The sequence below is a fragment of the Microtus pennsylvanicus genome, chromosome 1 (genome assembly GCF_037038515.1).
Source record: "Microtus pennsylvanicus isolate mMicPen1 chromosome 1, mMicPen1.hap1, whole genome shotgun sequence".
NCBI lineage: Eukaryota > Metazoa > Chordata > Mammalia > Rodentia > Cricetidae > Microtus > Microtus pennsylvanicus.
In genome coordinates, this window is record NC_134579.1 from 25,855,166 (window position 1) to 25,882,943 (window position 27,778).

At 42.8% G+C, this 27,778-nt stretch overlaps 1 protein-coding gene across 2 annotated transcripts in view; it reads left to right on the forward strand.

Moving 5' to 3' along the window:
• The window catches only part of Map3k7cl (MAP3K7 C-terminal like), a 41,685-nt gene extending 15,839 nt beyond the window's left edge, over positions 1-25,846 (forward strand). For both annotated transcript variants that reach the window (XM_075953787.1, XM_075953797.1), the window contains exons 3-5: positions 1,772-1,833; positions 12,685-12,800; positions 24,720-25,846. In XM_075953787.1, coding sequence (XP_075809902.1) covers positions 1,772-1,833; positions 12,685-12,800; positions 24,720-24,900 — 359 coding nt within the window. In that variant the 3' untranslated portion in view covers positions 24,901-25,846. The remainder of the gene's footprint in view (positions 1-1,771; positions 1,834-12,684; positions 12,801-24,719) is intronic.
• The last annotated feature ends 1,932 nt before the right edge of the window (positions 25,847-27,778 follow it).

The window sequence follows — 27,778 nt, forward strand, 5'->3', positions numbered from 1 at the left end:
TGTGTATTTACTACATTTTATTTTGAACCATGTTCTCAGTAAACCGGGAGAGGATATAGTTGGTTCTGTGTGCTTGCGAGTTTGGTATTTGGGATTAAATCAAGGGTAGGGAAAACGTAAAACCGTGTAAATACTGAACTGGTAGAGACATTTTCTTCTTGTTATCTCTTAACCTGTAGAATACAAGGATTTTCATAGCAATCACATTGTACTGTGTTAGGGCTATTGAGAGATGAACGTATGCGTGAGAATCACATTGTACTGTGTTAGGGCTATTGAGGGATGAACGTATGTGTGAGGACACATTGTACTGTGTTAGGGCTATTGAGGGATGAACGTATGTGTGAGAATCACATTGTACTGTGTTAGGGCTATTGAGGGATGAATGTATGCGTGAGAATCACATTGTACTGTGTTAGGGCTATTGAGGGATGAACGTATGTGTGAGAATCACATTGTACTGTGTTAGGGCTATTGAGGGATGAACGTATGTGTGAGGACACATTGTACTGTGTTAGGGCTATTGAGGGATGAACGTATGCGTGAGAATCACATTGTACTTTGTTAGGGCTATTGAGGGATGAACGTATGCGTGAGAATCACATTGTACTTTGTTAGGGCTATTGAGAGATGAACATATGTGTGAGAATCACATTGTACTTTGTTAGGGCTATTGAGGGATGAACGTATGTGTGAGGATACATTTAAGTTATGTGTAAACACTTCATATCATATAAAGACTTGTGTTGAGCTTCCTCTGACTTTTATCCATGAGAGGTCATGGAAATAAATCTCCATGGAAACCAACCATGACTGTCCTTGTCTCTTTGTTGTGTATGACCTGCATAATTAAAAATGAACATTAATTAGTTTTATCAGTGAATTTGGTTAAGTTAATAAGAATATAAAAAACCAATGCATTTTCTTGCTTTATTATAACTTGAAATGGTTTTGGCTTTAAGTGTATGTGTATGTTTGTGTGTGTATGTTGTATTCTCAGGCATGTATGGGGGAAGGGTTTAGAAAACGAATAGCGAGTGTCCTTATGGAACTAAAATTCTCTAGAGGGACAGATCCTGTTAAAACACCAAGGCCTCTTCTTGAAAAAAAAATTGGGTAACTTGAATGTCAGAGGCAACGTTTCTGCCAGGTTTCCTCACAGGCTTCCAAGACTCTATTTTTTGAAGGAGCAAGAGCTGTTTTTTGTTTAAGGGACTGTGTAGGCCACCGAGGACACAGGTGCAGCAGTTGTGTGGCCTCGGGCTCGTTCGGAAACACAGCTGTGGATTCTGCTCCAGGTTGGCAGTGTTGCCCAACTCTATGGGGAGAGATTCCCTGTTGGGTCACTGGCTGTTACTCGCAGGAATCCCGAGTGAGGTCTGGAGAGCTGCCTGTAACGGTGGATTGTGATAAGAGTGAAGGGCACAACTAAGCGAGGCTCCTGTTTTTCACACGTCCTTCTGCCCTGCTGAAGTTCCCTGGCCACCCCATCAGCACCTTGTTAAAGTACTTTCATGCATATCATAGTTTTTGGTTTGGGTTAATGTGACAGTATTAAGTAGCCCTTTTAAATTGGAGCGCTCCTAGAGTAGACATTTGAGGACACACACACACAAACACACACACACACACACACACACACACACACACACACACACAAACACTTTAAAAAAGTGTGTCAGGCCATCTAAGCTCTCTGTGCCCAGAAATGAAGGGTGATGCTCATGAGACACAGGGCATGCGGAGTAATCATCGTATTTTTGTATTTTAGACGATACACCGTCCGAAGATACCATTCCTTTGGTCTTCCCAGAGCTAGAGCAGCAGCTCCAGGTAAGGATTCTGCAAATGTTTGCCTGGTTTCCTGTAGTGCCACAAACCCAGTGACCCGGGAAGTGGCCAAGTGGGAAAGATGGATTGATACGCAGGGAAGAGGGCTTCTAAGTCACAAACATTGGTATTTCAGAGCTCCAAGGTCAAATAGAAACAGTTATGGAAGGGCCCTGGTTATCCAGCTATGATACCTGGACTACAAATGCTGAGTGAAGTAGCTGGAGCTGAGACTGTGCCTGGTCCCACTTTCCTTTGCCATGATATCTCCAGGCATTGGACTTTAGCTCCATTTTGGGTTAATGATTTAGTATTATGCTCTGCAGAGAAAGTTCGTTGATGTGGGAGTCCCCTCTGTGTGCTCTGAATACCATTAATGAATAAAAAAAAACTGCTTTGGATCTATAGCAGGGCAGAGCTTAGGTAGGTAGGGAAGACAGAACTGAATGCTGGGAGAAAAGGGCGGAGCCAGAGGAGATGCCATGGAGCCTCTGCCAGAGTCAGACATGCCAAAACTTTGCTGGTAGGCAACGACCTCATGGTGATATAGAGACTAATAAAAATGGGTTAAATTAATATAAGAGTTAGCCAATAAGTAGCTAGAGCTAAGGGACCAAGCAGTGAATTAATTAATACAGTTTCTGTGTGATTATTTCAGTTCTGGGTGGCTGGGACAAACAAGTGGCCCCCTCTTTCAACAGTTTGTCATATTGCCAAGTCTTTGGAATAATAATTTTTTTACTACCTGCTTCTTTTCTCTGACAACGTCTAGTACAGCAGTTCTCAACCTGTGGGTAATGACTCCTTTGGGGGTCATATATCAGATATTTATATTATGTTATATTATGATTCTTAACAGTAGCAAAATTACAGCTATGAAGTAGCAATGAAATAATTTTATGGTTGGAGGTCACAACAGTGTGAGGAACTGTATTGAAGGGTCCCAGCTGTAGGAAGGCTGAGAAACGCTGCTCTAGTGGATTGTAGCAAGAGGGAGTTAAGACCTTCAGAAAATTGTTGGTTCAGCTGAAGAGGAAATAGTTTCTAGATGACCTATAGAAAGGTCATCCCAGCAGACCACACCAGTAGAACACATCGAAATGGCTTTTGTTGTTTTTTATTTATTTGTTTATTTTTTAAAAAATGGTTTTTCTAGGGTTTCTCTGTGTAGCCTTGGCTGTGCTGGAACTCACTCTGTAGACCAGGCTGGCCTTGAACTCACAGAGATTCACCTGCTTCTGCTTCCCGAGTGTTGGCATCACCACAGCCTGGCCAGATTTTTTTTTTAAAAAGATGCTCATTTATCTTCTTTTAATTTTTTAGATGCTATATTCTGGCATTAGGCAAAGGAGGTTTTAAATTTATTATTTTTTTTGTATTTGGGGCTTCCACCTACATGTCTGCCTGTGTACCACCTTTGATCTACTTACTTTCAGATCCCCTGGAACTGCAAGTGCAGATGTTTGTGAGCCGTCATGTGGTTGAACTGAACCTGGGTCTTCTAGAAGAGCAGCCAGTTCTCTTAGCGGCTGGGGTAGCATCTCAGAACCAACACCAAGCACTCAGACGTGGGGTATCATCACTCCCTTCCAGTGATGTTTACATGACCACCTATGTAGGGCTCACTAAAGATTGCACAGTAGGCGGAAAGCTATCAAGAGAGGATGCTGTAATCCCAAAGATGCCCTCTCCAGCTGTCAGTTACATCTTCCTGTTCCTCCGTGCTCCATGCAAGCTCTTCTGCCTGGTTCTCAGGCTGCCGGTGTCTCATCATGCTCCCCTTACTCCCACACTGGTCCAGCATCTTTTCAGCATGGAGAGCTATTCAGTACTCCCTCTTCCAGGCTCCCTTTCTTTCTGCTGTTCTCATACCACACATCACATGGCTTGAGTGCCGTCCTCCAGGGGCTGTCTATGGATACACCACTGGTAGAACAGTCGGGATCGTAAAAGGAATATTTCCCTCTTTATTACACTGTCATCTCAAAGTTGTCCAATTATCATAAAAATCATGTGAAAACAGGGGTCAGTGTGTTTTGAAAATATATCAGCAAGTCAATTCAGGTTCCTGTTCCGCCATGAAATTATGGATCATGCATCCTAAGGGTTTTGTTATTGCTGTTGTTTCTCCTTGTATGTATGGTGCTGGAAAAATCATTTTCCTCCTTGGACTATCAGCGTCTTCCTTGCCTTGTGGCTCAAGCTGTAGAGGATTTACCACAACAGACCACACAAGTAGAATGCACACGGCACGCGGGTGATCCAGATAATTTTCTGTTAGAGTATCACCAAGTCCATTTGAGTTTTACAGCTTTAATTCTATATGACGTGTACTAGAAATTAAATTGGTTTAATTATTTTACTCCAGTGAGAAATTTCCTTCTTTGTCTTTGGTGGGTTAGACATCTGGATGCATAGTTTCTGCCTTAGGGGTTTTGAATTTCTTCTTCAGTGCAGTTATGACATCACCTCTTCCTGAACAGTAAGGACTTTACTAGCCTCACAACTAAACATGTTCAAGGACCTTTGGGAGAGGTGAGATGAAACTGAGTTTGTTATTAACGTTCACATGCTGTCAAGACTTTTGCATAGAACTACTCCTGTCTAGAACTGTTGCTTATAATCTTTATTCTATTTTTCAAGGCATGAGTGGAAAAAAAATACAGCAAGACAGCAAAGACTGAGGAGGGAAAGAACACAGTTTTTGTTCTCATCCTTAGCAGAAGCAAACAATTTAAAACCATTCTGCATCAAGAAGTCCTGTTTTAACAGCAATGAAACCACTTTATGTTCAAAAGAAACCTCCCCCCCTCCACTTTCAAACAGGGAAGAGGGGAAGAAGTCTTCTTTACAGTTAGACTCGAGTTCTTCTATCTTGTAGTTCTTTCTCTCTGACTGTCATAATCCACTATGTGAAAATAAACACCAGTTAGAAAGAAGAGCCTTGGCTGGGCGGTGGTGGCACACGCCTTTAACCCCAGCTCTCGGAAGGCAGAGGTAGGTGGATCTCTGTAAGTTTGAAGTCTACAAGAGCTAGTTCCACGACAGCTAGGGCTACTACACAGAGAAACCATATAAGAGAGAGAGAGAGAGAGAGAGAGAGAGAGAGAGAGAGAGAGAGAGAGAGAGAGAAAAGAGTCTTGTGGTTGTCACTATACAGGAGACTTGAAAACTCACCAAGCAGAGAACAAACAATGCCAGACGTTACTACGGTTTCCCTCTGCAAATCCTGGGAACAGTTCCACCACTGCACACTGACTCTGGAGTAGGCAAGGGTCATTTTTCTAAATGTGATCTCATTTGACTCTTGCAATAATTATAGAAGTGGTTTCGTCTCCACTTTATACGTGAGAAACTTGAGGTCAAATTTTGCTCTAAATCAATTTGCTGATCTTTTGCTTAGTCCCTTTCATGGGGCACATGGGCTGTTTAAATTAGTTCGATAAGCTGAGATTTGTTTTGTTTCTGGTCGGCAAGGTTACTGTGATGTAGTTCTAAAACCGCCTTGTAAAACTTGCTGGAACTTTCTGATATCCTTTGCACATTCCTTGGTAATTTATAAAGTGTAGCTATAAAATATCTATTTGGTAGATACGCTAACACCAATTTGACCCCCAAGTTTTTTTTCTGTTGCTTTGCCAAGAATGTGGACATGTTTGAACATGTAATTCATGATGCTTCTATTTTCACAGAAGCCAAAAAAAGCCTTGGGCAAGAATAGCAATGACAGACCTTTCTCTTGATGTCTCTATTAATGCAAAATTCTGGGTCACGGACCTCAGAGTAAGGTGGAATTAAATGAACATTATAATGTTCATTTCTAGGCCCCGAGCCTCTGCTGAAGGGCAGGTGGGAGGCTAATTTTACATTCCGTTCTTGAGCCTAATTTTCCAGATCTCTTGTGGGCATCAGGAGCAATATTTGGTATAGCAGGTTTAGATTATATGAACAGAAAAAAAAGTGATATTCTATGTATACTTCAAGAGTAAAGGAAAATTTATTGCTTTTCTTCAGGAAAAAGTGGTTTTCTTCTGTTTGGAGCAGTGTTGATGGACTTCTTATCTTTTCTCTATCTGGAAATATGATGGGCTTCTTTCATGGTCCAGTGCAAGACCAAGTCCATCCTACAGCCCAAGTAGAAGGGTTACATTTTAGTCACTGTGGTTTAACGCAAAGCTTGCTCTCTCCGAGACCCACGCTCATCAGCCACGGTGTGGAGTTAACAACAGCTGTCTCCTACTGTGGCAGTAATGAAGGATGGCACCGAGGAGGTAGGATGAAAATAAAAATTGAAAATAAATAATTGCTCAGTCAACATAACTAGTTTGCCTTGGGGCTGGAGAGAGGGCTCTGCAGTTAAGACCACTGGCTGCCCTTACAGAGGTCCTGAGTTCAATTCCCAGCACCCACCTGGTGGCTCACAACCGTCTATAGTGGAATCTGATGCCCTCTCCCACAGCAAAGGCATACACGCAGATAGAGCACTCATGTACGTTAAAAACAAATGGTCTTCCTTGGTGAAATTCTTAATTGGACTAAGTGATTTATTTCTTAATGCGTCAAGCAAAACCAAAGCTGAATGCCTTGGATTCCTTTTGGATGTTCTCTCCAGCAGGCCAGACACTTGGAAAACAACGATCTTTAAAAACAAAAACAAAAAACTAAATTGAGCAATAGTTCCAGCACCTTAGTCCTCTCATCTGATGGGCTGGCAGCGACAGGTGTCTCCGTGGTACACACTGAACTTGCCTTTCCTCAGACAGGGTCCAGTAAGTCCACAATCTGATGTCACTTCTACAAATAGATGGTTTCAGTGTCCCCTGAGGAGCGTAATATACCGTTATCCGGGCAGCCTCTCCAGAAACTTCTTTTAGTGCTTACCTCAGTTTATCATTTGACACCTGGGAAATGAAAACGTTGAGAGAAAGATGAAGCAAGACCAGCATCTCTGGATTCCGCTACCAGGATGTCTTCAGTACCTTCCTGGAGCCATTGACGGCAAAGGCCGGAGGGAGGCGGGGCACTGAAAACAGCCGGCAATTTCTCTGTTGTCCACACATTGATGCGTGTCTTAGTTATCCTTTGGATTTGGTGACCATTCATAGGTCATATATAGATATTTTAGAGTTTTGCCATAGTAATATTTCGAAAGCCCGGTCAGTGTTGTTAGGATATACCTTGTGGGAAGTCTGAGAACTCCTCAGCTCCATTGCTCTTTTCTATCCTCTGGATCAACGGAAAGGACACAAATAGGTTTTACTCCAAGCTGTAAAATGTGTTAAGTTGCGCAGTATAAATTCCAGCACACTTACTAGGATTTTACTGTATGTATTGAAGAAGTGTCAGTTACTATAATAAATTTTCAAACCCTTAAAGTCTTAAAATAATAAAATTTGAGTGACCATAATTGAATGTGTTCCAGATCCTCTTTCCTCCAGTCTGGGCTAAGTTTCTCTTAGGTTTGGCAGGCAATGCTTGTTAATCTTGAGAGACACTAAAATGGAGTGTATCATCTATGCTCCCCTCAAATAGGTAATCCTGAGAATCAAAAAATAAACACAAACTCCACTCAGCCACTGTAGAATGTTTGGCTTCCTAAATATATCTTCTGTGTGGGAAGCTGGGGTAGGAAAATTCAATTCTTGCATTTTGGAAGGGGACTGGGCCAACAGTTTCTGAAGTAGCCAAGCAGAAAACGGAAACGCTTAAGCCGGCTTTGCCCCTTGCTGAGGGATGCTTGGCTGCGTGCTTCTCACGGGCTCAGTTCCAAAGGATGGAAGACACTTCTGGAGTCTGTGAACCGATGGCCGAGGTGGTGCGGTGTGGTTCAAGCCGCATTCTTGGAACCGGAGCCTGCGGTTTGGTTTCTCTCTTACTTCATTGTGTTAAATTAGTCGTGGGGATTGGGCTGGGTACCAGAGGCCATGATGTGCCCCGCCCCCACCTCCGACTCTGCCGTGGTGTAATTTAAAACCTTTGCAAGCTCAGTTCTCTCAGGAAAGGGGGTGAAGAGGAAATGACGGAGGGAAGCGGGGGAGGGGAGACTGGGGGAGGCGGGGGGGGGCGGGGGGGCGGGCGAGCTCTGACCTCACCCAAGCCCCAATCTGTGCCTTGGGAACCTGTGTTTCAAAGTTGGCTTGAAGGAACGCTGGGAGAACATCTTTATTTATCTACTTCGAAATCCAGTAACAGATCTTCACATAGAGTAATACTGAAAACAGATTCTGTCATAACACAGCAGCTATGTTCTAGGGTCTTAAACAATTGCTTTTGGTGATGGGTTGGGGGAGACACGGAGGGGCGTGATATCAGAAGTTGAACCCAGGGCCTCCCAAACGCTAGGCATGGGCTCCGCCTCTAGCGGCTTCCCAGGCTGTTCTAGGCTACTTTCACATCTCACTATTTTGGGATTCCTTTGGAGTGCAGCCTTGTTCCTTTGAGGAGAGCGTGGACTAAAGGCATCAAGGCGTAGGAAGTGCAGCATAATAACGCCAGGGGACCAAGGATGGTGTCTCCTGATGGAAGAGGAAAGCACAGACGGGGAGTTGGCTAACTGCCCACCCCCACTCAGCATGGGATTTCCATGAACACTATTCTCTCTAATAGGACTAGTTTAAATCGAGTGTTGGGAATAAAGACAGCATCATTTTTTTCCTTTTTTTTGTAATTCTTTTTTTTTTATTGATAAAAGGAGAATAAAGAAAAGAAAGAAAAAAAAAACCAAATTTCCACCTCCTCCCAGCCTCCCATTTCCCTCCCCCTCCTCCCATTCTTCTCCCCCTCCTCCCACCCCTCGCCCTTTCCCCCCACTTTTCTCCCCCTCCCTCTCCAGTCCAAAGAGCAGTCAGGGTTCCCTGCCCTGTGGTAAGTCCTAGGTCCTCCCCCCTCCGTCCATATCTAGGAAGGTGAACATCCAGACTGGCTAGGCTCCCACCAAGCCAGTACATTGCGTTGGATCAAAACCGCGTGCCATTGTCCTTGGCGTCTCATCAGCCCTCATTGTTCGTCATGTTCAGAGAGTCCAGTTTTATCCCATGACAGCATCATTTTTTATTGCTCTTCTTCTTCTTCTTCTTCTTCTTCTTCTTCTTCTTCTTCTTCTTCTTCTTCTTCTTCTTCTTCTTCTTCTCCTTCTCCTTCTCCTTCTCCTTCTCCTTCCTCCTCCTCCTCCTCCTCCTCCTCCTCCTCCTCCTCCTCCTCCTCCTCCTCCTCCTCCTCCTCCTTCTTATAGTCTTATGTAGCAGTTTTGTGCTGAACTCAAAGTCAGGGGTGACTTTGAACTTTTGCCTCCTTGACCTTCACGTACTGGGATTGCAGGTGTACACCATGACTGACAGAAACTGTTGCTTTTATTTCCCAAAGTTAATGCTTTCTGTCTAGCTATTCCAGGAATTTTTGTAGCTTTTCCCTAAGTTTTCAGTTTGAACATGTTTTTAAGCGGGATCAACAACCAAGGAAGTCATCCGTGCCTGGGTTTAGATCTTCCTTACTTAAGCCGATGGGTAGTTCTGGTTTTGCTTTTTAAATATATATACATTTATTTATTTTTAAACAAACTCTAGTAAGTTTCCCCTAAAACCTTTGCTGGTTTACATTTCTCCAGCCCGTGCTGACCTGCTTCTAATGATCTCAGAATCACCCGGATCAATGAGAGCCAGTGCGCTCATTCTGCAGTGTTTGCCACATTTGCTATGTTCAGTTCCTTATCCTTGCCGCTGCGGTGATGGACACCCGTTTTGGCCAACATGGCATCTTATTCTATCACAGAGTTCCTCAAAGCTGGGCAGTTGGCAATGATGAACAACTCTCCTCCACCTGCTCATCTTCAGAGTCACGGACTTCGCAGGGGGATCAGAGATTCAAGGCCGCCTTCAGCCACGTAGTCGGTTCAGGGCCAATGTGATGATCTAGAGCCTTTGTGAGGAAACACAGCCAGGCGTATCAGGAGGCACAGAGCGGCACAGCGGTAGTCTAAGCTGCAGTAGTTAGGAGACTTCCATTGATCGGAATTTCTTCTGGGATGCAAACCGCATGCACGTAAACAAACTCTTCAATGAATTTTCTGGGCTCGGATGAATGTCTAGTGTCTTCAGATGGCCATGGAGTCTGTCGGCCAGTGCACATGCTGATTTGCCCAGCAACATTGGTGGTTAGTCGCGCATGGCCTGGAATTTTAAAATGTGGTGAGAATTTGAAATTCCCTGGCAAAACGGTCGGGGAGGACAAAAGCTGAGTACAGATGAGACACGCCTCAGCCGGCAGACCCCGGGAGGAAGACATCTTAGCCGGGCTAGGCAAAGAGGAAAGTCTCAGAGGAAACTGCCTTTGCATCAACATGGACTATGGCTTAAAATAGGTAAAAGAAAGCTTGCCCTGCTAGTCACTTCCGAGTGTCAGTTCTGCTGCCTAGCTAGGCCCATATGCCCTTAGTAGTATCACCACACTGCCTAGCTTTAAAAATAAATCCTTTCAAATAGTTTTGAAAGCTGATATTAGTTGTAAAAACTAGGTTTCATTATGGCATTTTCATCTATGTACATAACGTGTTTTGACTGTATCCAGCCTCCCATTACCCTCACCTGTTCCTCCTCCCCGCCCGCAGGTCTCCTGCCTCTTCCAAAATACAAGATCTGATTTCTACAATTAAGAGATGCCAGTTGCCCAGATGCAGTGGTGAACTTTTGTAATCCCAGCTGCTTGGGTGGGGTACTGAAGCTTGAGGAGACAGGTTTGGGAGTTACCTGGGATGCACCGTGAATGAACTCAAGGCTGCTTTTGGCAAGTTAGTATGATACTGTCCAAAGATAAAAATGTAAAAGGCCTAGAGCTGTCACTTAGTGATAGCATGCTAATGTACCAATAAAAACAGAAGTAAAGAGGCTGGAGAAGTGGTTCAGCACTGAGGACCAGTGGCTGCTCTTCTAGAGGATGGGAGTTCGATTCCCAGCATCCACAGGGCAGTTCAGAACAGTCTGTAACTTCCAGGGGACCCAACACCTTCTGGCTTCTGAGATTCTGCATGAATGTGGTGCACAGACAAACATGCAAGCAAAACACCCAGACTCATAAAATTAAAAAAAACCCCACAAATCCAAAATCATGAGGAAAACGTGCTAGTTATTTAAAAGAACCGCAAGGTGCGAAGCAAAGGAAGGAGGAAGGGGGAAGCTTCCTTGCCTGAAGGAAGTGTACTTGTGATTTTCAGTTTTCTTCTCAAAGCACACAGAAAGGATGCTCCCGCCTTGACCGCCATCATCTTTATTCTCTCCTTTATTCTAAAGGACACAGTCCTTTAGATTCTTGGCTATGGCATTAGGTCGCTGTAGAATTTGCAGTTCAGGTACTTGCAGGTGGCCACTGAATTGCTGCATCCTGCTTGAATGAGTGTGGTTTATGTGGTGTTCATGAGGGCAGGATGGGATGTGGACTCTCACGGCTGCCAACAGGCAAGTCTTCTAACAGGGCACAGATGATTTAAAAGCTTGGCTCGGGAGCCCGGGTATGTCGCTTTCATTCCGCTAACAGTTATACCTGGTAACGTGCCAGCGTAACAGGTGAGAATTGGTGAAGGGTTGAGATTTCTGGGCTACAGACTGGAGGAGCCAGGAGTCGTGAATTCCTTTGGCAGCTGCTTCGTCGCCTGGGGTGAATTATATTGTTGTAGCACTGTGTCCTGGTTTTCCATTTATTTCTGTGTTGAAAAGGGTCATGGTTACAGCTGGCTGGGCTGGCATTGTGAATATGTTCATAGGGGTCCAGGGAAAGATGCCACGTAAAGTGGCCAGTGTCAGATTCCATGTGAGTTAAGTGACATCAAGGATTTCACCCGAATGTAAAATTTGTCCCAATCAGAATTCGGAAACATTGCAGAACTTATTATTAACAAGTATTCATTGTGCACATCAATGAGGTTCAGTGTGATGTGTCAATAATGCCTATGTCTACTTAGAATTCTACTTCCTTTGAATGAGAAGGGCGCTCTTAGCTGTCAGCCAGCGCACACGCTATATTGAATTGCTGCTACTTACTGAGCAAATATGATACCCCAAGAAATCTGTGTGCTGTGCTTGGAGAATATGGGAGCAAAGAACAAGATCCATTAGTTCACACTTTACTGGAATAAATGAGTGAGATTAGTACCTAGTCAGACACTGTTTGCCTGCATAGACCATAACGACAAGTAGGACCCAAGAGCTTGTTCAGCAACCAACTTCCATGCTTCTCAGATTTTACATATTTTCCATAAGTAATTAGGGGGTGATTCAAAACCTCTCTAAAAGACAATTAGAAGACCATCCCAAACAGTAGTGCTTTAAATCACACATTGCTGATGTGGAAATAAGAATTACAAAGCCATGGCGGTCTTAGTTAAAAATGATTTCTGGAGGTAGGCATGTTTTCCATGTTATATGTAGGAAAAGTTTGCCTCGTGGACCTGTTTTCCTCATAGATGGGAGGGAAGAAGAAATTCAGATCTGTTCTGTGTTCCGCCTCATGTGCCCCGAGCAGGGTTTAGGGTTCTGGTCCTCTTTACCCGCAGGACTGCACCACTCTCGTGGGCTTGGCCTCAGGATTATAGGCGTAGGGAAAAAAGGGGGGGATTGAAACAGACGACTGGAGTATTTCCTCTGATCTTTTCTAAAGCAGTTTACAAGTTCTAAGAACAACCACAGATCGATGGGGCAGGTAGCTAACGTGTAGTAGGTCTCGGGGCTCCAGTTTCCGGTCGAGAGGCCAGGAAAGTCAGTGTCAGCAGGATCGCCTCACCTCTCTATGATCCCTCAAACAGAAGCCGCCCATCTCCGCTGTGTTCATTGTCCGGTGGACTGATTGCGTTTCTCCTCGTTTGTGCAGCCTCTGCCGCCATGTCACGACTCCGCAGAATCCATGCAGGTGTTTAAACAGCACTGCCAAATAGCGGAGGAGTACCATGAGGTCAAAAAAGAGATCGCCTTGCTCGAGGAAAGGAAGTAAGTACTCTCTTCTACTGAGCAGAGACTGCGGTCGGTGGGTCGGAAGGGAGGGATTGTGGGCACACGCAACAGACCTTCTGTGGATCCAATGCCTCTCCCCGTTGACTAAGAAAGGGAGCTGTGGGCGTGCTTCCACTCAAAACGTAATTGGTTTTGAAATGAGAGATTTTAGTGAGAGAAATTAAAATTGCCAAAATACTATCCCGAGCCATGCCATATTCTCTCTGGCTGTACCCAGAGACCTCAGGGCACTTCGGCTGGGAGTGAATTTTAATTGATGTTTAAGCAGTAAAGGCCCCCCATGAAATGAAAACCCTTTTTGGAGTTATGTAAATGCATTAGTTGACTAACTGCATTTTATAGTCCCAGTAAGTTTTCATCATGATAGCGTTTATTATCATTACGAGTCTGCTAGGCGAAGTTAGACAATTCAATTAATTGGAGCACTTCAATTTTACCGACTGTTTCATGAAACCCAGCTTCATTGCACTTTGTTCTGCCAACATTTTTTCCTCACTGACTCTTCCCTTTTTTATTCCTGAAAAGCATTATATTAAACACTATGTCCTCATCCTCTGGTCAGTTGGTTCTCACACACTTGTGAGGGAGATCCGCTGGTAGTCTTGACACCTCTGACCAGGACGTGGTCCCAATAAAGCATAGCTAGACAGGCATTTCTCACCGTTGAGCTCCTGAAGCCTTCTCTATTATGTACACCTAAATGCTAAACACATCATTGTTAGGATGCGCATAGAACTCACAAACACGACGGTTTTCAACCTTGTCTTTCTTCTTCCCTTATCTTACTGCAGTGACACAGCTTATTTATTACTTAATTTATGAATGAAAGAAGGTGACATGTGCTTTGCTTAAGAAAAATCTTAGGACTCTTGAGACTGCTGCATGGAGGTTGGATATCTATGCAGCCGTGGGTTTGGTAGACAGACAACTGCATATACCAAATGAGCCCAGCCTCTTCAAAATTCCCTGCTTTGTTTCATTTCAAACACAAACATTGACTTGAACTTTTGGTTATGAAAGATTAAGAACTGTTAAGAAATCAGAAGACACAACTTTTAAAATCCAAGGCTTTCCTTTTGGTCACAGAGTTTTGGTAAGCTGTTAAAAAAAAATGTTTAGATTGTGTTTGTCACCACAGCGTGACTTTCGAGAGTGGCCGATGTTGCAGCCACAGGAGGACTTAGGATGAGTAGCCTGTGAGTGCGTTTTCTGGGCACACACAGACTGTGATGGCATGACAGGGAAGAACGCACCTAGGTAGTTCGTCTTTATAGATAACTCTTCACTGTCCATCTTCTTGAGGACTTTGGTATTTAATTTAACCTCATACAGGGCATTTTTCTGGCAATATGAGAATCACCCACTCTAAGAGTTACTATTTTTGTGTGTTGCATTTTGAACTATGACAGGATCATGGTGTAAGAATGGTTAATGTTAGGGATCTGGAACTTGTTCCCATGGCTTGTGTTGAGAACAATGATAACTTGTGGGTACCACCGCAGCATCAAAGGAAGAAGGACTCAAGTTGGTTTCAGAAAGAAGCAGCTAGCTGGTTAGGGAAAAACCTTTATACAACCTTCTAGGACCTCAAAGGAGAAGCCTGCCCCCTAGGGACTCATAAGGCCACGTGTGTTTCTGTAGAAGTCATCTTATTCCTTCATCAATTGTATCTCAATTCTTTAAACAATTGGCTACATACAGGGCAAGGACAAATCTTTTACTTTTTTCCCCCTTTCATTTAGCTTCTCAAGTTCCTTCTTCTCCATTCCCAGTTCTTTTATCTGGTTTAAAATTTTCTGCTTCAAATCTTGGTTGGTGCAATATTGTGTTTTCCTTCCTGTGTGTGTGGCTTTTTTCTTCTTTAAAATTAATAGAACTCCCACCTCTTCCTCTCCCTTCTCTCTCTGGAGGCAGTCTCATGGATCCAGGCTGGGAGTCAAGCTTACTGTGTTCCCAAGTATGCCCTAACTCTCGATCTTCCTGATGGCTCAGTCATAGGCATGTACAGCCACACCTGTTTATGAAGAGCTGGGAGTCAAACCCAGAGCCTCCTGCATGCTAGGCAAGCACTCTACAAACAGACCTGCACTCCCAGTCCCAACACCCAATTCTGGCCTGGGTTTCACAACCTATAGTAACATGCCTAGAGACCCCTATAGAACTTCCTAACTTGACCCTGCCTCAACTGTATCAGCCTATTCCCATTCCCAGGACATAGCTGGTCCTGTCTGTGTCTGCTCCACATGCAGCAGTTCCTCTAGGAAGGCCCAGCCCCTGTCCTCATTCATGGTGATCAGATTTTTTTTCTTCAGAAGTGAGGGAGAAACTGGAGAGTTAGTGTTATCAGGAGTCACGATTAAGTTTATTCCTGTCATTATGATTCTCTCTCTCTCTCTCCCTCCCTCCCTCTCTCTCTCTCTCTCTCTCTCTCTCTCTCTCTCTCTCTCTCTCTCTCTCTCTCAGGCATGCACTCTCTTTAGCATGTCTTTTCTGCCCCAGGAAAGATCATAGATTTCAAATATAAATTAGGTTGATTTACAGTAACCTGTTATAGGTTGCATTAATGCCCTCTGCATAAACATATTTTGTTTGTATTGCTACAGCCTCATATTTAAAATATGACTTGATGTTAGTAAGGGTTGCTAAGATAAACTGTTAAATCAAAGTGTGGTTGGAGTCACCACCGTACAGAATCCATCCTCTAAGGGCTGTTAGCAGCACTGCTTCTCATCACGCTGTAGTGAGCCAGTGTTCATTTTATAACAAATCTTTTTCTGAAGCCTTTGTTTTCAAGCAAGATAAATCCAGCCATACGGATTTGGCCCAAGCAATTAGCATTCCAATTAAAAAATGATTTTGATGAGAATTTCCCAACCCTTCATAAAGTGTGGCTGACTTTGATGCCTTTGGCTCCTGACTTATGCAAGTGAGAAATAAAGATTCTAAAGTATTTTAAAAGAGAGGTTTTCTTTATTGGGGTTGTTTGTGCCCAGCCGGATGCTTGTGCTTGAGACTGAACTTCTCTCATGTCTCCAGAGGAGGTCTCCCTGCATCAAGTTTGAGAGGACTCCCAGTGAGAGAAGAGTTAGCTGTCCCTGGTCATATCTGTTGGGAGGATAAAGACAGTCAAACTTTCTCAAAGTTTACAAACTTACGGCAGAGTAAATCCTATTTATTGAAATGTATTTCTGGCTTATGACCAATGATGTAGAGAGTCAGTTCCTACTTTAGTTGACCATCTAGATCTTTTTGCATGTGGCCATGTTCCTTATAATCACATATATTGTAACATGACATATTTTTGATACATCTTATAAGAATTTTCATTTGGTATACACAGCTTCTTTTGTACATTGTATAACTTTAGATATCTGGCACCAATTGCCAGACAGAGATGATTTAAGATATCTGATTATACTACACCGGCTATAAAGGTTACTGAGTTCTCGGCATGCTCACGCCTTGCCTGGTAGAGAAAGCATTTCTCAAATCTGTATTTAAACCATTCTGAGGAGATGGGCAATATCAGAAAGGGATAGTTACAAAGGATGAAGATACTTCTCCCTGAAGTTCTCTGTTCGACAGTTGAGGCTCTGCGGTGTTTCCAGCCTTGTGTGCTGCCATCTTGTATGTGGACAGTTTTCATCAGCCTGGAAGGAAATCTTGTAGTCTTGAGCAGTCTCCCTCATTGTCCTTTTTCACTAGCTATTTTAACAATTAAACCTGTTTCCTGTATCTATCGGCTTGCTGCTGGACATTTTTTAAATCAATGTAATTGTGTAGTATGTTTTTGGCGTGACTCTCAGACTATCAGAGCTTAGTGTTTCAAGTTCATCCGTGTATCACACACCAGCACTTCGTTCTTTTTGTCTGCGGATAAGATTCTATTGTCCACATCTTATTTGCCTTTCATTGGTTAATGTATATTTGCGTTGTTTGCCCTGCTTAGTATTTTGAATGATGCCACTATTAGCATCTGTTAAAAGTCTCTCCAAGTGTCTTGAGGACGCCAGTGCTAGTGGGTGGAAGTGGTGTGTCCTTGTGGTACCCACGTGCATTTCCCTGATGGCTATGATGTTGCACAGCTTTACCTGCACTTCTGGGCCATCTCTATGTTTCCTTGGAGAAATATTTACTTAGATACATTGCCCAATTTTAAGAGGGTTTTCATTTTATCATTGAGTAACTATATAACTTTAGCGGTGGGTTCAAATGAAGCATTAGAAGTTTTTTTTTTTTTTTTGAATTGGGAAGCCACAAACATTACAAGAGCTTCATGCTTATGTCTTATTAATATAAAGCAATTATGGAGAACAATAGCTTATCTAGGGGAGCGCTGCACTATGGGAAGGGGTACTTAGGTAACTTGTGAAACTTCAATGTAAAAATAACCCTCCTTTCGCTTGCCTTTTGTCATGCTCCTTAACTCATTCTGAAACTGCCAGCAGAGGTTTTTGTGTTAAAATAGGAACACTTGCTGCCTGATATTATTTTCAAAGAAAGATTTTTAAGCAAGTTCTTGGAAAGTCTCTCAAAGTTGGGGGACAGAGAGGAGCTCCACAGGCCACTGTCATAGAGTGAACAGAGAAAGGCCAGTTTTGTCTACACCACTCCACTCAAGGGTGAGGTTTGTAAAAATGTTGTAAAGTATGAACACACGGAGAACTGCGCCTCTCTCTGTACCCCAGGCACGCGGGTCTTATGCATTTACTCAGTCTAAACATTGGGTTTTCCCTGCCATCCAGGAACAGCAAGAGTGGTATTTCCCCCAGGTGTTTATAATAGTGGGTGGGCACACGGTGCAAACACCTATTCTCTTTCTCATCATGTCTGATGTGTGCAACTTCCTTCCTGGGGAAAATATGGGATCTGAGTTCATTTCCCAACAGCGAGGGTGTGCTTCCCGAGACCAGTTGAGCAAGTTGACCAAAGGAGTCTGAAAATGGACTGCTGAAGGCTTTGAGGAGGCAGAGGAAGGGCCAAAAGGATGCTTTTCATTTAAATAGCTAGTTTTGTGTTAAATGTCAATATTCCAGACATCACCTGGCTGTGAGATTATACATTTTTAATGCCCCAGTTATAATGATTGGATCTCTCACATCATCTAACCCAGGACTGTCCAGTCTCTTGACTGCATTTTTTCCCCTTATCTTCTGCCTGAGACCTTATTAAAATGGGCAAGGCATTTGTGGACCCTTAATGAGTGTATCTTTAACTTATTTCCATTACCAGGGAAGCAGCAACAATACAGTCTCCACAGGAGCAGAATAAAGAAGCGTCTTCCTTTTTACTTTATTACCCCACCCGAGGATCAGCTCAGGTTGACCAATAGAGTGAGCCCTGCAGCCTTCTTTATTTAAAATAGTGTTTCTTATAAGGAGACTCTTCTCCCTCATCGCCAACCCAGGACCACGCTAATATCTAGAGAAATGTCTGAATTCCTGACCAGGAAGTGAGGAAGTTGTGTCTAGCATCTAGCGATTGAGAGCCAAGGATGATGCTAAGCTTCCTGTAATGCCATTGTCTAGAGCAGACTCTTCAGGTCTAAATGCCAACCATGCTCACATTAAACAAACCTTTGTTTAGACTCAATCTCACCCCCACCCCCGCAAGGGTACAGTGTTGTCCTCTAGCCTGCTTCTTCCTCCTCATTTCTTAGTACATGTATGCATTTACTATTCATGAGCCGTCAGCACCATTGGCAGATTGAATTTGGAAGCCTCAATTCAACATCATTCATTATCTCTCCATCATTAAAAAAAAGGAAGGTAAGATCTTCAATCCTTCACTCATCTGGAGGCATCTGCTTTTTCTCTCCTATATAAATATGAGCCTCTGAACATATAAGCGCCACCAAGTCAAGGGTTTGAACTTTTTAAAATAAAGTTTATCCTACTAGCTCATCAGAGCCGAACTGTCTAGAATTGTAACTTTTTCTCGATAAAAATCCCTAGTTAATTTTGCAATCACCAAGGACCATGATAGTGATTCTTCCAGTCCTGTATGTTGGGTTGCTAGCCTAGCCTTTCATGTCTGGGTCATCTCTCCAGCCCAAGAGTGATCTCTCTAGATCAAAAAGTATTTGTACTATCAATGAATCAACTTCTTGGAACCTAAAGAATTTCCTACATTTTGAAACTAATTTCCACATATTTTTAATCTTTTTTTTTCTCTAATACTTTCCCTTCTCTCTTTTTTCTTTACAAGTAGAACGTTTCCAAGTCTGTGGCTTAGGATGGGGACATTTGATGATTCATGGTAGATCCTAGGGGTGTGGCCCTCAGACTGCTGGGATACATCATGTACAGTATTAGGCTACAGATTCTTAGCATCAAAAAAAGATTCCCATAGCTATGTCCTTCCTCCCCCACATTCTATGACAGTGGATGAGTGATAGACACGATAGCCTGAAAGATCAAAGTTGGGCCCATATTTTGCCTCATTGGAAACAATGAATTCTTGTTGGAATGATCTGTTTATAAAATAGCTTCAGTATGGACTGTGACTGAAAAAGCATGGGATAAAACCGGACTCTTTGAATATGGCGGACAATGAGGGCTGCTGAGAAGCCAAGGACAATGGCACTGGGTTTTGATCCTACTTCATGTTCTGGCTTTGTGGGGCCTAGCCAGTTTGGATGTTCACCTTCCTAGACCTGGATGGAGGGGGGAGGACTTTGGACTTTCCACAGGGCAGGGAACCCTGACTGCTCTTCAGACTGGAGAGGGAGGGGGAGAGGAGTAAGGTGAGGGGGAGAGGAGTGGGAGGAGGGGGAGGGAAATGGGAGGCTGGGAGGAGGCGGGAATTTTTTTTTTTCAATTAAAAAAAAAAGAAAAAAAATAGCTTCAGTAGCTTGACGTGCCTGGCCTTACTCATGACTTGCTAATAGATGAACATAAATGTGTCTAAATAAATAAGTTCCAAACAGGAGACAGCAGACATCTTGGCAGTTTTTATTGGCTATCTATATAATTACTTACATGAAGCTAATTTAGAAACCTATCAGCCGAGGCTTCTTGATTGTAGTAAAGGAGAAATTATTATTGACATTCTCCAGTGTAGAGAGATGGGACTAGACAGTCTCAACCATTCCTTGCAGTTAGAAAGTCAGTGATCCTGCAGTTGGTCATCTCTAGAAATGAAAACAAAAGACAGACAGAAAGCATCAGGGGATTAACTGAAGTCAAACAGAAAGTCAGGAAAGTAGCTATCCTTGGACCTGGTACTAGCCACCCCCAGACCGTGCAGTGAAAGCGGAACTCTAAATGGTTTGTGTGATGTAGGTAATTTAAAGTGAGAGGGGGCCCCAGGCAGACCAGGGATGACCTGATGGGTGGAGGATTTGCCACGGTTCTCTTTCTCAACCCCATGTAGGGTTTTTCTCATTAATTTCTTTAAGATCATTACAAGAGAACTTTTCCTGATCAATATTTAATTATCAGCATTTTCTGCTTTACCTGTGCTCAGGGACACAGAACACTAAGACTTTAATCAGGACAGGCTTGATTTATGCCTTTTCTTATTAGTTGTGTGGCTTTTTTAATTAGAGCACTTTGAGTTAGGTTTCCTTTCTCTTAAGATATAAATGATCTTTCCCTGAAGTACTTTTTTTTCTTCAATTATTCATTTGCCAAGTTTTTATTGTAAACATCTTGGAAGATCCAGAGATCAGCTGGAGCCCATGGACTTAGTGCATGTGCCTGTGTGTTCCACACCGTCCCCTTTGGTCCTGCTGGGTCCTCCTTCTTTTAGAAAGCTTGGTTTTGCTCAGCCGATACCAAATTGAGTGGTTAAGGGAGTCTATCAGGTATAGAAGGAAATATTCTGATTTAACTTTTGCCCCTTCATAGATAATTTTGAAGGTTTCAAACGTACAGAAAACCCAAAAGGAAGTGTCACAAATCCTCTTGTGTCTTTTGCTGGATTTATTATTAAAACTTTCCCAGAACATGCTTTGTTCTTTCCTGCCAATGAGGAATATTTTTCTTGTAAGTGTCTAATATTCCTCATGTTTAGTGTGTGCATTTTAGGTTGGGTGGGCAAGACCGCAGCTGTAATGCCTGTTCCTCACAGGCATGTGGTACCTATTTGTCTCCATGGTGACAACAATGTTCTTGATTTGGCTGAAGCAGTCACCCAGGTTTCTCTTCTCATCTATCCTTTGCAGTTCATAAGATTTTGTGGGAATATACTTGGAGAACATGAAAAAATATTGTTCCTCATCAGATTTTCTTTCACCCACTTGTCCTAGCAGCCAGTGTTATCTCATTACATATCCATATCTGAGTATGCTTTATAGTGTATAGAATATGCTAACACATAACTTAAGCTTACCTGTTTCTATTCATCTATGTTTTTTCTTTCCTTCTGTATGCCTTACTTTCCTGCTTCTTTCATCCCCACATCTCCTTGTCTGTTATAGGATGCTGCTTGTTTGTTTCCCGGCCACCAAACTCCCAAAATAATCACACAGAAAGAATATTATTTAAATTACTGCTTTGCCAATCACTTAAGTGTATTGCTAGCTAGCTCTTACATCTAGAATTAACCCATATCTATTGGCTTATATTTTACCATGAGGCTCCATGGCCTACTGGCAAGGTTCTAGCTGGCAGCTTGTGTCTTTCCCTTCTGGTTGCTACATGGTGTCTCCCTGACTCTGCCTCCTTTCTCCCAACATTCAGTTTAGTTTTCCCTGCCTAGCTCCATTCTGCCCCACTATAGGCTCAAAGCAGTTTCTTTATTCATTAACCAATAAAAACACACATTTTCAGAAGAACTTCCCACACCATCTGTCCTCTTCTTTCTTCCCTGAGCCTAAATTCCTCCTGCTACTTACTCTCTCTGCTCAGAAGTCCATTATACCTCCTCTACCACTATTGGTCATTCAACTTTTTATTAGATCTATTGGGTGCTGTAGGCAGGCAAGGTAAGACAGCAACATATCTTTACATAATTAAATACATGCAGCACATCTTTACATAGTTGAATAAATATTCTGTAACATGAACAAATGCAACACATCTGTACATAGTTAAACAAATGCAACATATCTATACATAGTTAAACAAATGCAACATATCTATACACAGTTAAACAAATGCAACACATCTGTACATAGTTAAACAAATGCAACATATCTTTACACAGTTAAACAAATGCAACATATCTATACACAGTTAAACAAATGCAACATATCTGTACATAGTTAAATAAATGCAACATATCTATACACAGTTAAACAAATGCAACATATCTATACACAGTTAAACAAATGCAACATATCTATATACAGTTAAACAAATGCAACACATCTGTACATAGTTAAACAAATGCAACACATCTGTACAGTTAAACAAATGCAACATATCTATACATAGTTAAACAAATGCAACATATCTATACACAGTTAAACAAATGCAACACATCTGTACATAGTTAAACAAATGCAACATATCTATACATAGTTAAACAAATGCAACATATCTATACACAGTTAAACAAATGCAACATATCTATACACAGTTAAACAAATGCAACATATCTATACACAGTTAAACAAATGCAACATAGCTGCACATAGTTAAACAAATGCAACACATCTGTACAGTTAAACAAATGCAACATATCTATACACAGTTAAACAAATGCAACATATCTATACACAGTTAAACAAATGCAACATATCTATACACAGTTAAACAAATGCAACATAGCTGAACATAGTTAAACAATTGCAACACATCTGTACATAGTTCAATAAATATTCTGTAACAATATCGCAGGCCAGTGAGATGGCTTAACAGGCAAGATGCACTTGCCATACAAGGTAGCCCACCTGAGCTGGATCCCCAGAACTCATAATAGAAGGAGAGAGCTGATTTTATTGCATGTTGTGGCACACACACACATCTGCATGCATGCACGCATGCACACACACACACACACACTAAATAATTTGAAAGATCACTGTTTTGAATGATTGAAAGATCTCTGGGTCCTAAACATATTCGAAAGACCCATGATTTTGGAGAAATTAAAATAAAAAAGAAGATCAATACTTAGGCATTGTAGTTCACAACTATAAATCCAGCATTTAGAAAACTGAGGCAGGAGGATTGATGCACATTTAAGGTCACCCTGGGCTGTTAAAGGAGCTGTGGGCTAAGTTCCTGCTGCCCTGGCTCCTGGCCACCAGCTAGCTTATGCCCCGAAATAATTACACGGAAACTGTATTCTTTTAAACACTGCTTGGCCCATTAGTTCCAGCCTCTTACTGGCTAGCTCTTACATATTGATCTAACCCATTTCTAATAATCTGTGTAGCCCACGAGGTGGCTTACCAGGGAAGATCTTAACCTGCGTCTGTCTGGAGTGGGAGAATCATTGCGACTGCCTGATTCGGCTTCTTTCTCCCAGCATTCTGTTCTGTCTACTCCGCCTACCTAATTTTCTGTCCTGTTAGGCCAAGCAGTTTTCTTTAGTAGTTAATCAATGAGAGCAACAGATAAGATACAAGACCCACTTCCATCACTGGGCTACATAGTGAGTTCCAGGCCAACTTGGGTCTGTAGAGTAAGACCTTATTTTGTCTGTTGTTGATGTGAGGATAGAACACTGCAGCCACAATGGAAACCAGTGAGAGGCTTTTCAGAAATCTAAAAATAGAACTAGTCTATGACCTAGTTACCTCTCCAAGGCACACACCCAAAGGACTTGCTATACATCTTGCTACAGAGACACTGACTTATCCATGTGGATCATGGCTCTTTTTACAATAGTAAGGAAATAGATGTCATACACAGATATGGGGATAGATATGGATCTATCTGCATTCTTCTACATGTTGACATCCGGTTATGCCAGCACTGTTTGTTGAAGGTGTTTTCTTTTTTTTCCCATTGTATAATTTTAGCTTATTTGTCAAAAATCAGGTGTTCTTGGGTGTGTGGATTAATATCCAGTCTTCAATTTGATTCCATTCGTCAACCTGTCTGTTTTTATGCCAATATAAAGCTGTTTACATTACTGTAGCTCTGTAGTAGAGTTTGAAGTTAGAACTGGTGATGCCTCCAGAAGTTCCTTTATTGTACAGGATTGTTTTGGCTATTCTGTTTTTTTTTTTTTTGCTGTTCCATATGAGTATTGTTCTTTTAAGTTCTGTGAAGAATTGTATTGGGATTTTGATGGGGATTGCATTGAATCTGTAGATTGCTTTTGGTAGATTGCCATTTTTATTATGTTGATCCCGCCTATCCAAGAACATGGGAGATCTTTCCATTTTCTGGTATATTCTTTAAGTTCTCTCTTCAAAGACTTAAAGTTCTTGTTGAAAAGGTCTTTCACTTCTTTGGTTAGTGTTATCCCAAGATATTTTATGTTATTTGTGGCTATCGTGAAGGGTGATGTTTCTCTGTTTTCTTACCCAGCTTCTTTCTTGTTTGTATATAGGAGGGCTACTGACTTTTTTTGAGTTGGACCCTAACTTCTAATTGTTAAATACTCACATCCAGGAGGATGTAAATGAGTTAAGGGCAGGAATCTGGGAAGTGGCCCGTGAGAGTGGAAGAAAAGGCTTCAAGGGAACTGTGGAGATGGTCGTAAAACATAGTAGAAGGGGGGGGGGACTGGGGTCTGAAGGGTACAGTGAGGGAAGGAGGGAAAGAGGGAGAGATGTATAAACATCCCATGTGGAAGGAAACCTTTTGCGTTGTAAGCTAATAAAAACATAAAGATACTGAAAGAAAAGGGGAGGGAAAGAAAAGAAGAGGGAAAAGTAAGGGGTGTCGTTGGCGGTCAGAGGGCAGACACTGAGAAGCACAGAGAGGGGAGTGCGGATTGCTGGGTATGTGTGCAGTACAGCCCATGCTTCTTGCCCTGTGTCCTGAATTTCAGAAAGGAGCTCATTGCCAAGCTGGACCAGGCAGAGAAGGAGAAGCTGGACGCTGCTCAGCTGGTCCGGGAATTTGAGGCTCTGACCGAAGAGAACCGGACACTGAAGATGGCCCAGTCTCAATGTGTAGAACAACTGGAAAAACTCCGCATCCAGTATCAGAAGAGGCAAGGGTCCTCCTAACATCAGTCGGTGAAATGTGAGCGTACGAGGTTGCTGGCTGCTTTGCCCTGGCCAACAAGATTTGTATCTTAAAGGGGACAGAGAGTAAAATCTACTGCTTCTCTTTATTACCCACATGGCAAATGTCTAGAATGAGTTTAGTGCTGCCTAGCTTCCAGCTTGAGAGAAGGATATTTTATTTTAAGCGAGGTCATTACTGCAAAGCTCTCACCAGTATATATTTTCCGAGATCAGAGTTCTTTTCCAAAGATTTATATATGTATATTTCCTAGTTAGAATGATATGATCATACTATTCATTAGAGTAGAAAATAATAAAAATAGAATATTGACTGGTCCCACTGAAAATCATGAGCCATAAAACAAGCCTGGATGATCACTGTAGTTTCACATCTGTGCATTTATGCCTTTTCATATTTCACGTCTGCTCAGCTACAAACCATAGGAACGTCTTTCCACATAGCTGAAGCTGGCAGAGTCAGATGTAACTCTCCAGCGATTGATTGTCCTAAGAATAAACGGTTGCGTAGCCTAAGTGTTCTCTCATGAAAATATTAGCAGCCGTCGTGTCCGTGCCCAGAGCTCACCGGCCAGTGCTGACTTGCTGTGTAATAAAGAGCCAAGGCTGCTGCACTTCTTCACTCCGGGATAACGCACAGTGGATACGCTTGCCTTGGCCACATGAGTTTTGGGGATCTGGGTTGGGGGAAAGTGGAGAGACACCATTCGGACACACTTGGTTGCGTGTCTGTGGAAGGTCAGTGGAATGGCATACTATCGCGATGTTTGGGGTTTCCGGAATCGTGTTAGGTCAGTAGTAACTGACAGGATGTGCCTGTGAAGTCAGAAGCAAAGTAACTTCCCGTTGTTCCAGCCGCCATACTTTCCCACCCGCCATCTCTGTTCTGTGTCCATTTCTGTTCACGTGACTTCTTTTTCATTAAACATGATCAAAAGTGAAGCTCTGTGTCTTGCTTCATTCTTGAGCCCTTTGTGCTAGGAGTTGCCCTGGTTAGAACGTCTTCTCCACAGGATGTGCTGAAAAAGAACTAAGTCCTTTTCCACGGAAGCACTTAGAGTTCTCATCTGAAGTACTCCGAGCATTGCTACTGACTGTGGGGCCTAAAATCCTCAGAGCACTACTACTGACTAGGAGGTGCTAAGATGACCTTAGATGTAGACAGTGGTTCCTGTTCAGGCATGATGTCCCCCTAGGGCATATTTGACAGTGTCTAGAGGCATTTCTTTCCTTTTAAAAATATGTTTATTATCTGTGTGTTTGTGTGCATGCACATGCGTGTGAGTGTGTGTGTACATGTATGCTATGGTGCCCATGTGATTGTCAGAGGATCACTTTGGGATCCCTTTTCTTTTTCTGCCTTGTAGATCTTCAGACATGCGTGTGAGTGTGTGTGTACATGTGTGCTATGGTGCCCATGCGATTGTCAGAGGATCACTTTGGGATCCCTTTTCTTTTTCTACCTTGTAGATCTTGGGGATTGAACCCAGGTTCTCAGCTTGGCCGCAACCACCCGCTGAGCCATCTTGCTTTGGTTGCCACAGTTAGGGCAGAGGACATCACTAGCATGGAGGCCAGAGCCCAAGGATGACAACACACTAGGGGCAGCCATTGGTAAAAGGAGCTATCCGATTCAGTTCTGTGTCAGCAGGACAAAGAGTGATGGCCAGCATGGTGAACCAATCTCTGGGCATCTTGGGTACAGAATGGGAAGCCAGGGCCTGCCCCATATGTGGGTCAGGGATTGTGAGCCCCCCCCCCCCCTTATAGAGATGAAGCCTTTCTGCAGGTCTCTAACGCTGTGAAGCCTGAACAGCCTTTGTTACTTCAATTGTTGACCCAAAGTGGAAAACAAAAGTCTGTGATTCTGGTCAGACTCTATTTTTGTTGTTTATTTTGTAGTAGCTGGGATGCTTAGAAGTACTAACAGGAAGGAGATCTTACCAGGTTTACACAGTTCTAGGGCACACCGAGTAGCAGGCACACACAGTAGCTTCAGTCATGGGGTTATTTCAGTTGCTGAAAGCATCTGCAGAGCCCAAGCAGTGGAGACCTTATGCAAAGGATGAGGGGCTCTGGGGAAATAGTTCCCAAGTCCCCACGCTGGCAGGATGAATATTAGAGCAGTTACAACTGTTGGAATGTGTCTTAGTCAGTGTCTATTGCAGTGCAGAGACACCATGACCACAGCAACTCTTACAGAACAAAAGCATTTAATTGGGGATGACTTACAGTTTAGAGGGTTAGTTCATTGTCATCATGTGTGGTGGCATGCAGGCAGACATGGTGCTGGAGAAGAGCTGAGAGTTCTTCATCCAGATTGGCAGGCACAGGAAGAGAGAGAGAGAGAGAGAGAGAGAGAGAGAGAGAGAGAGAGAGAGAGAGAGAGAGAGAGAGAGAGAGAGAGAGAGAGACTGGGCTTGACTTGAGCATTTTAAACCCCAAAGCCCAACCCCAGTGACACACTTTCTTCAGCAAGGCCAAACCTCCGAATCCATGTCAAGAAGCACTACTCCCTAATGACCAAGTACTGAGATCTGTGAACCTATGGGGGCCATTCATATTCAAACCACACAGGATGCCACTGGGATCACGGCCCAGAACCACTGTATGAATAGCACTGCTAATCTCAATGAGACCTTTTACCCAATGTTTCAAAAATACACATATTTATTCCTCAGAAGCAAACTTTGCCCCAAGTGTGCGTGTTTTCAGTAGATTCCAATTTATTAAAACATGAACTATCATCTATTTTATGGCAAGTCTGAGAAACCTAAAGGCAGAATGCTTCATTCACTTGGCAACTTCCCACAAGCCTTACGTACCACTGCATAGTATCTGTCTACTACAGATCACTGAG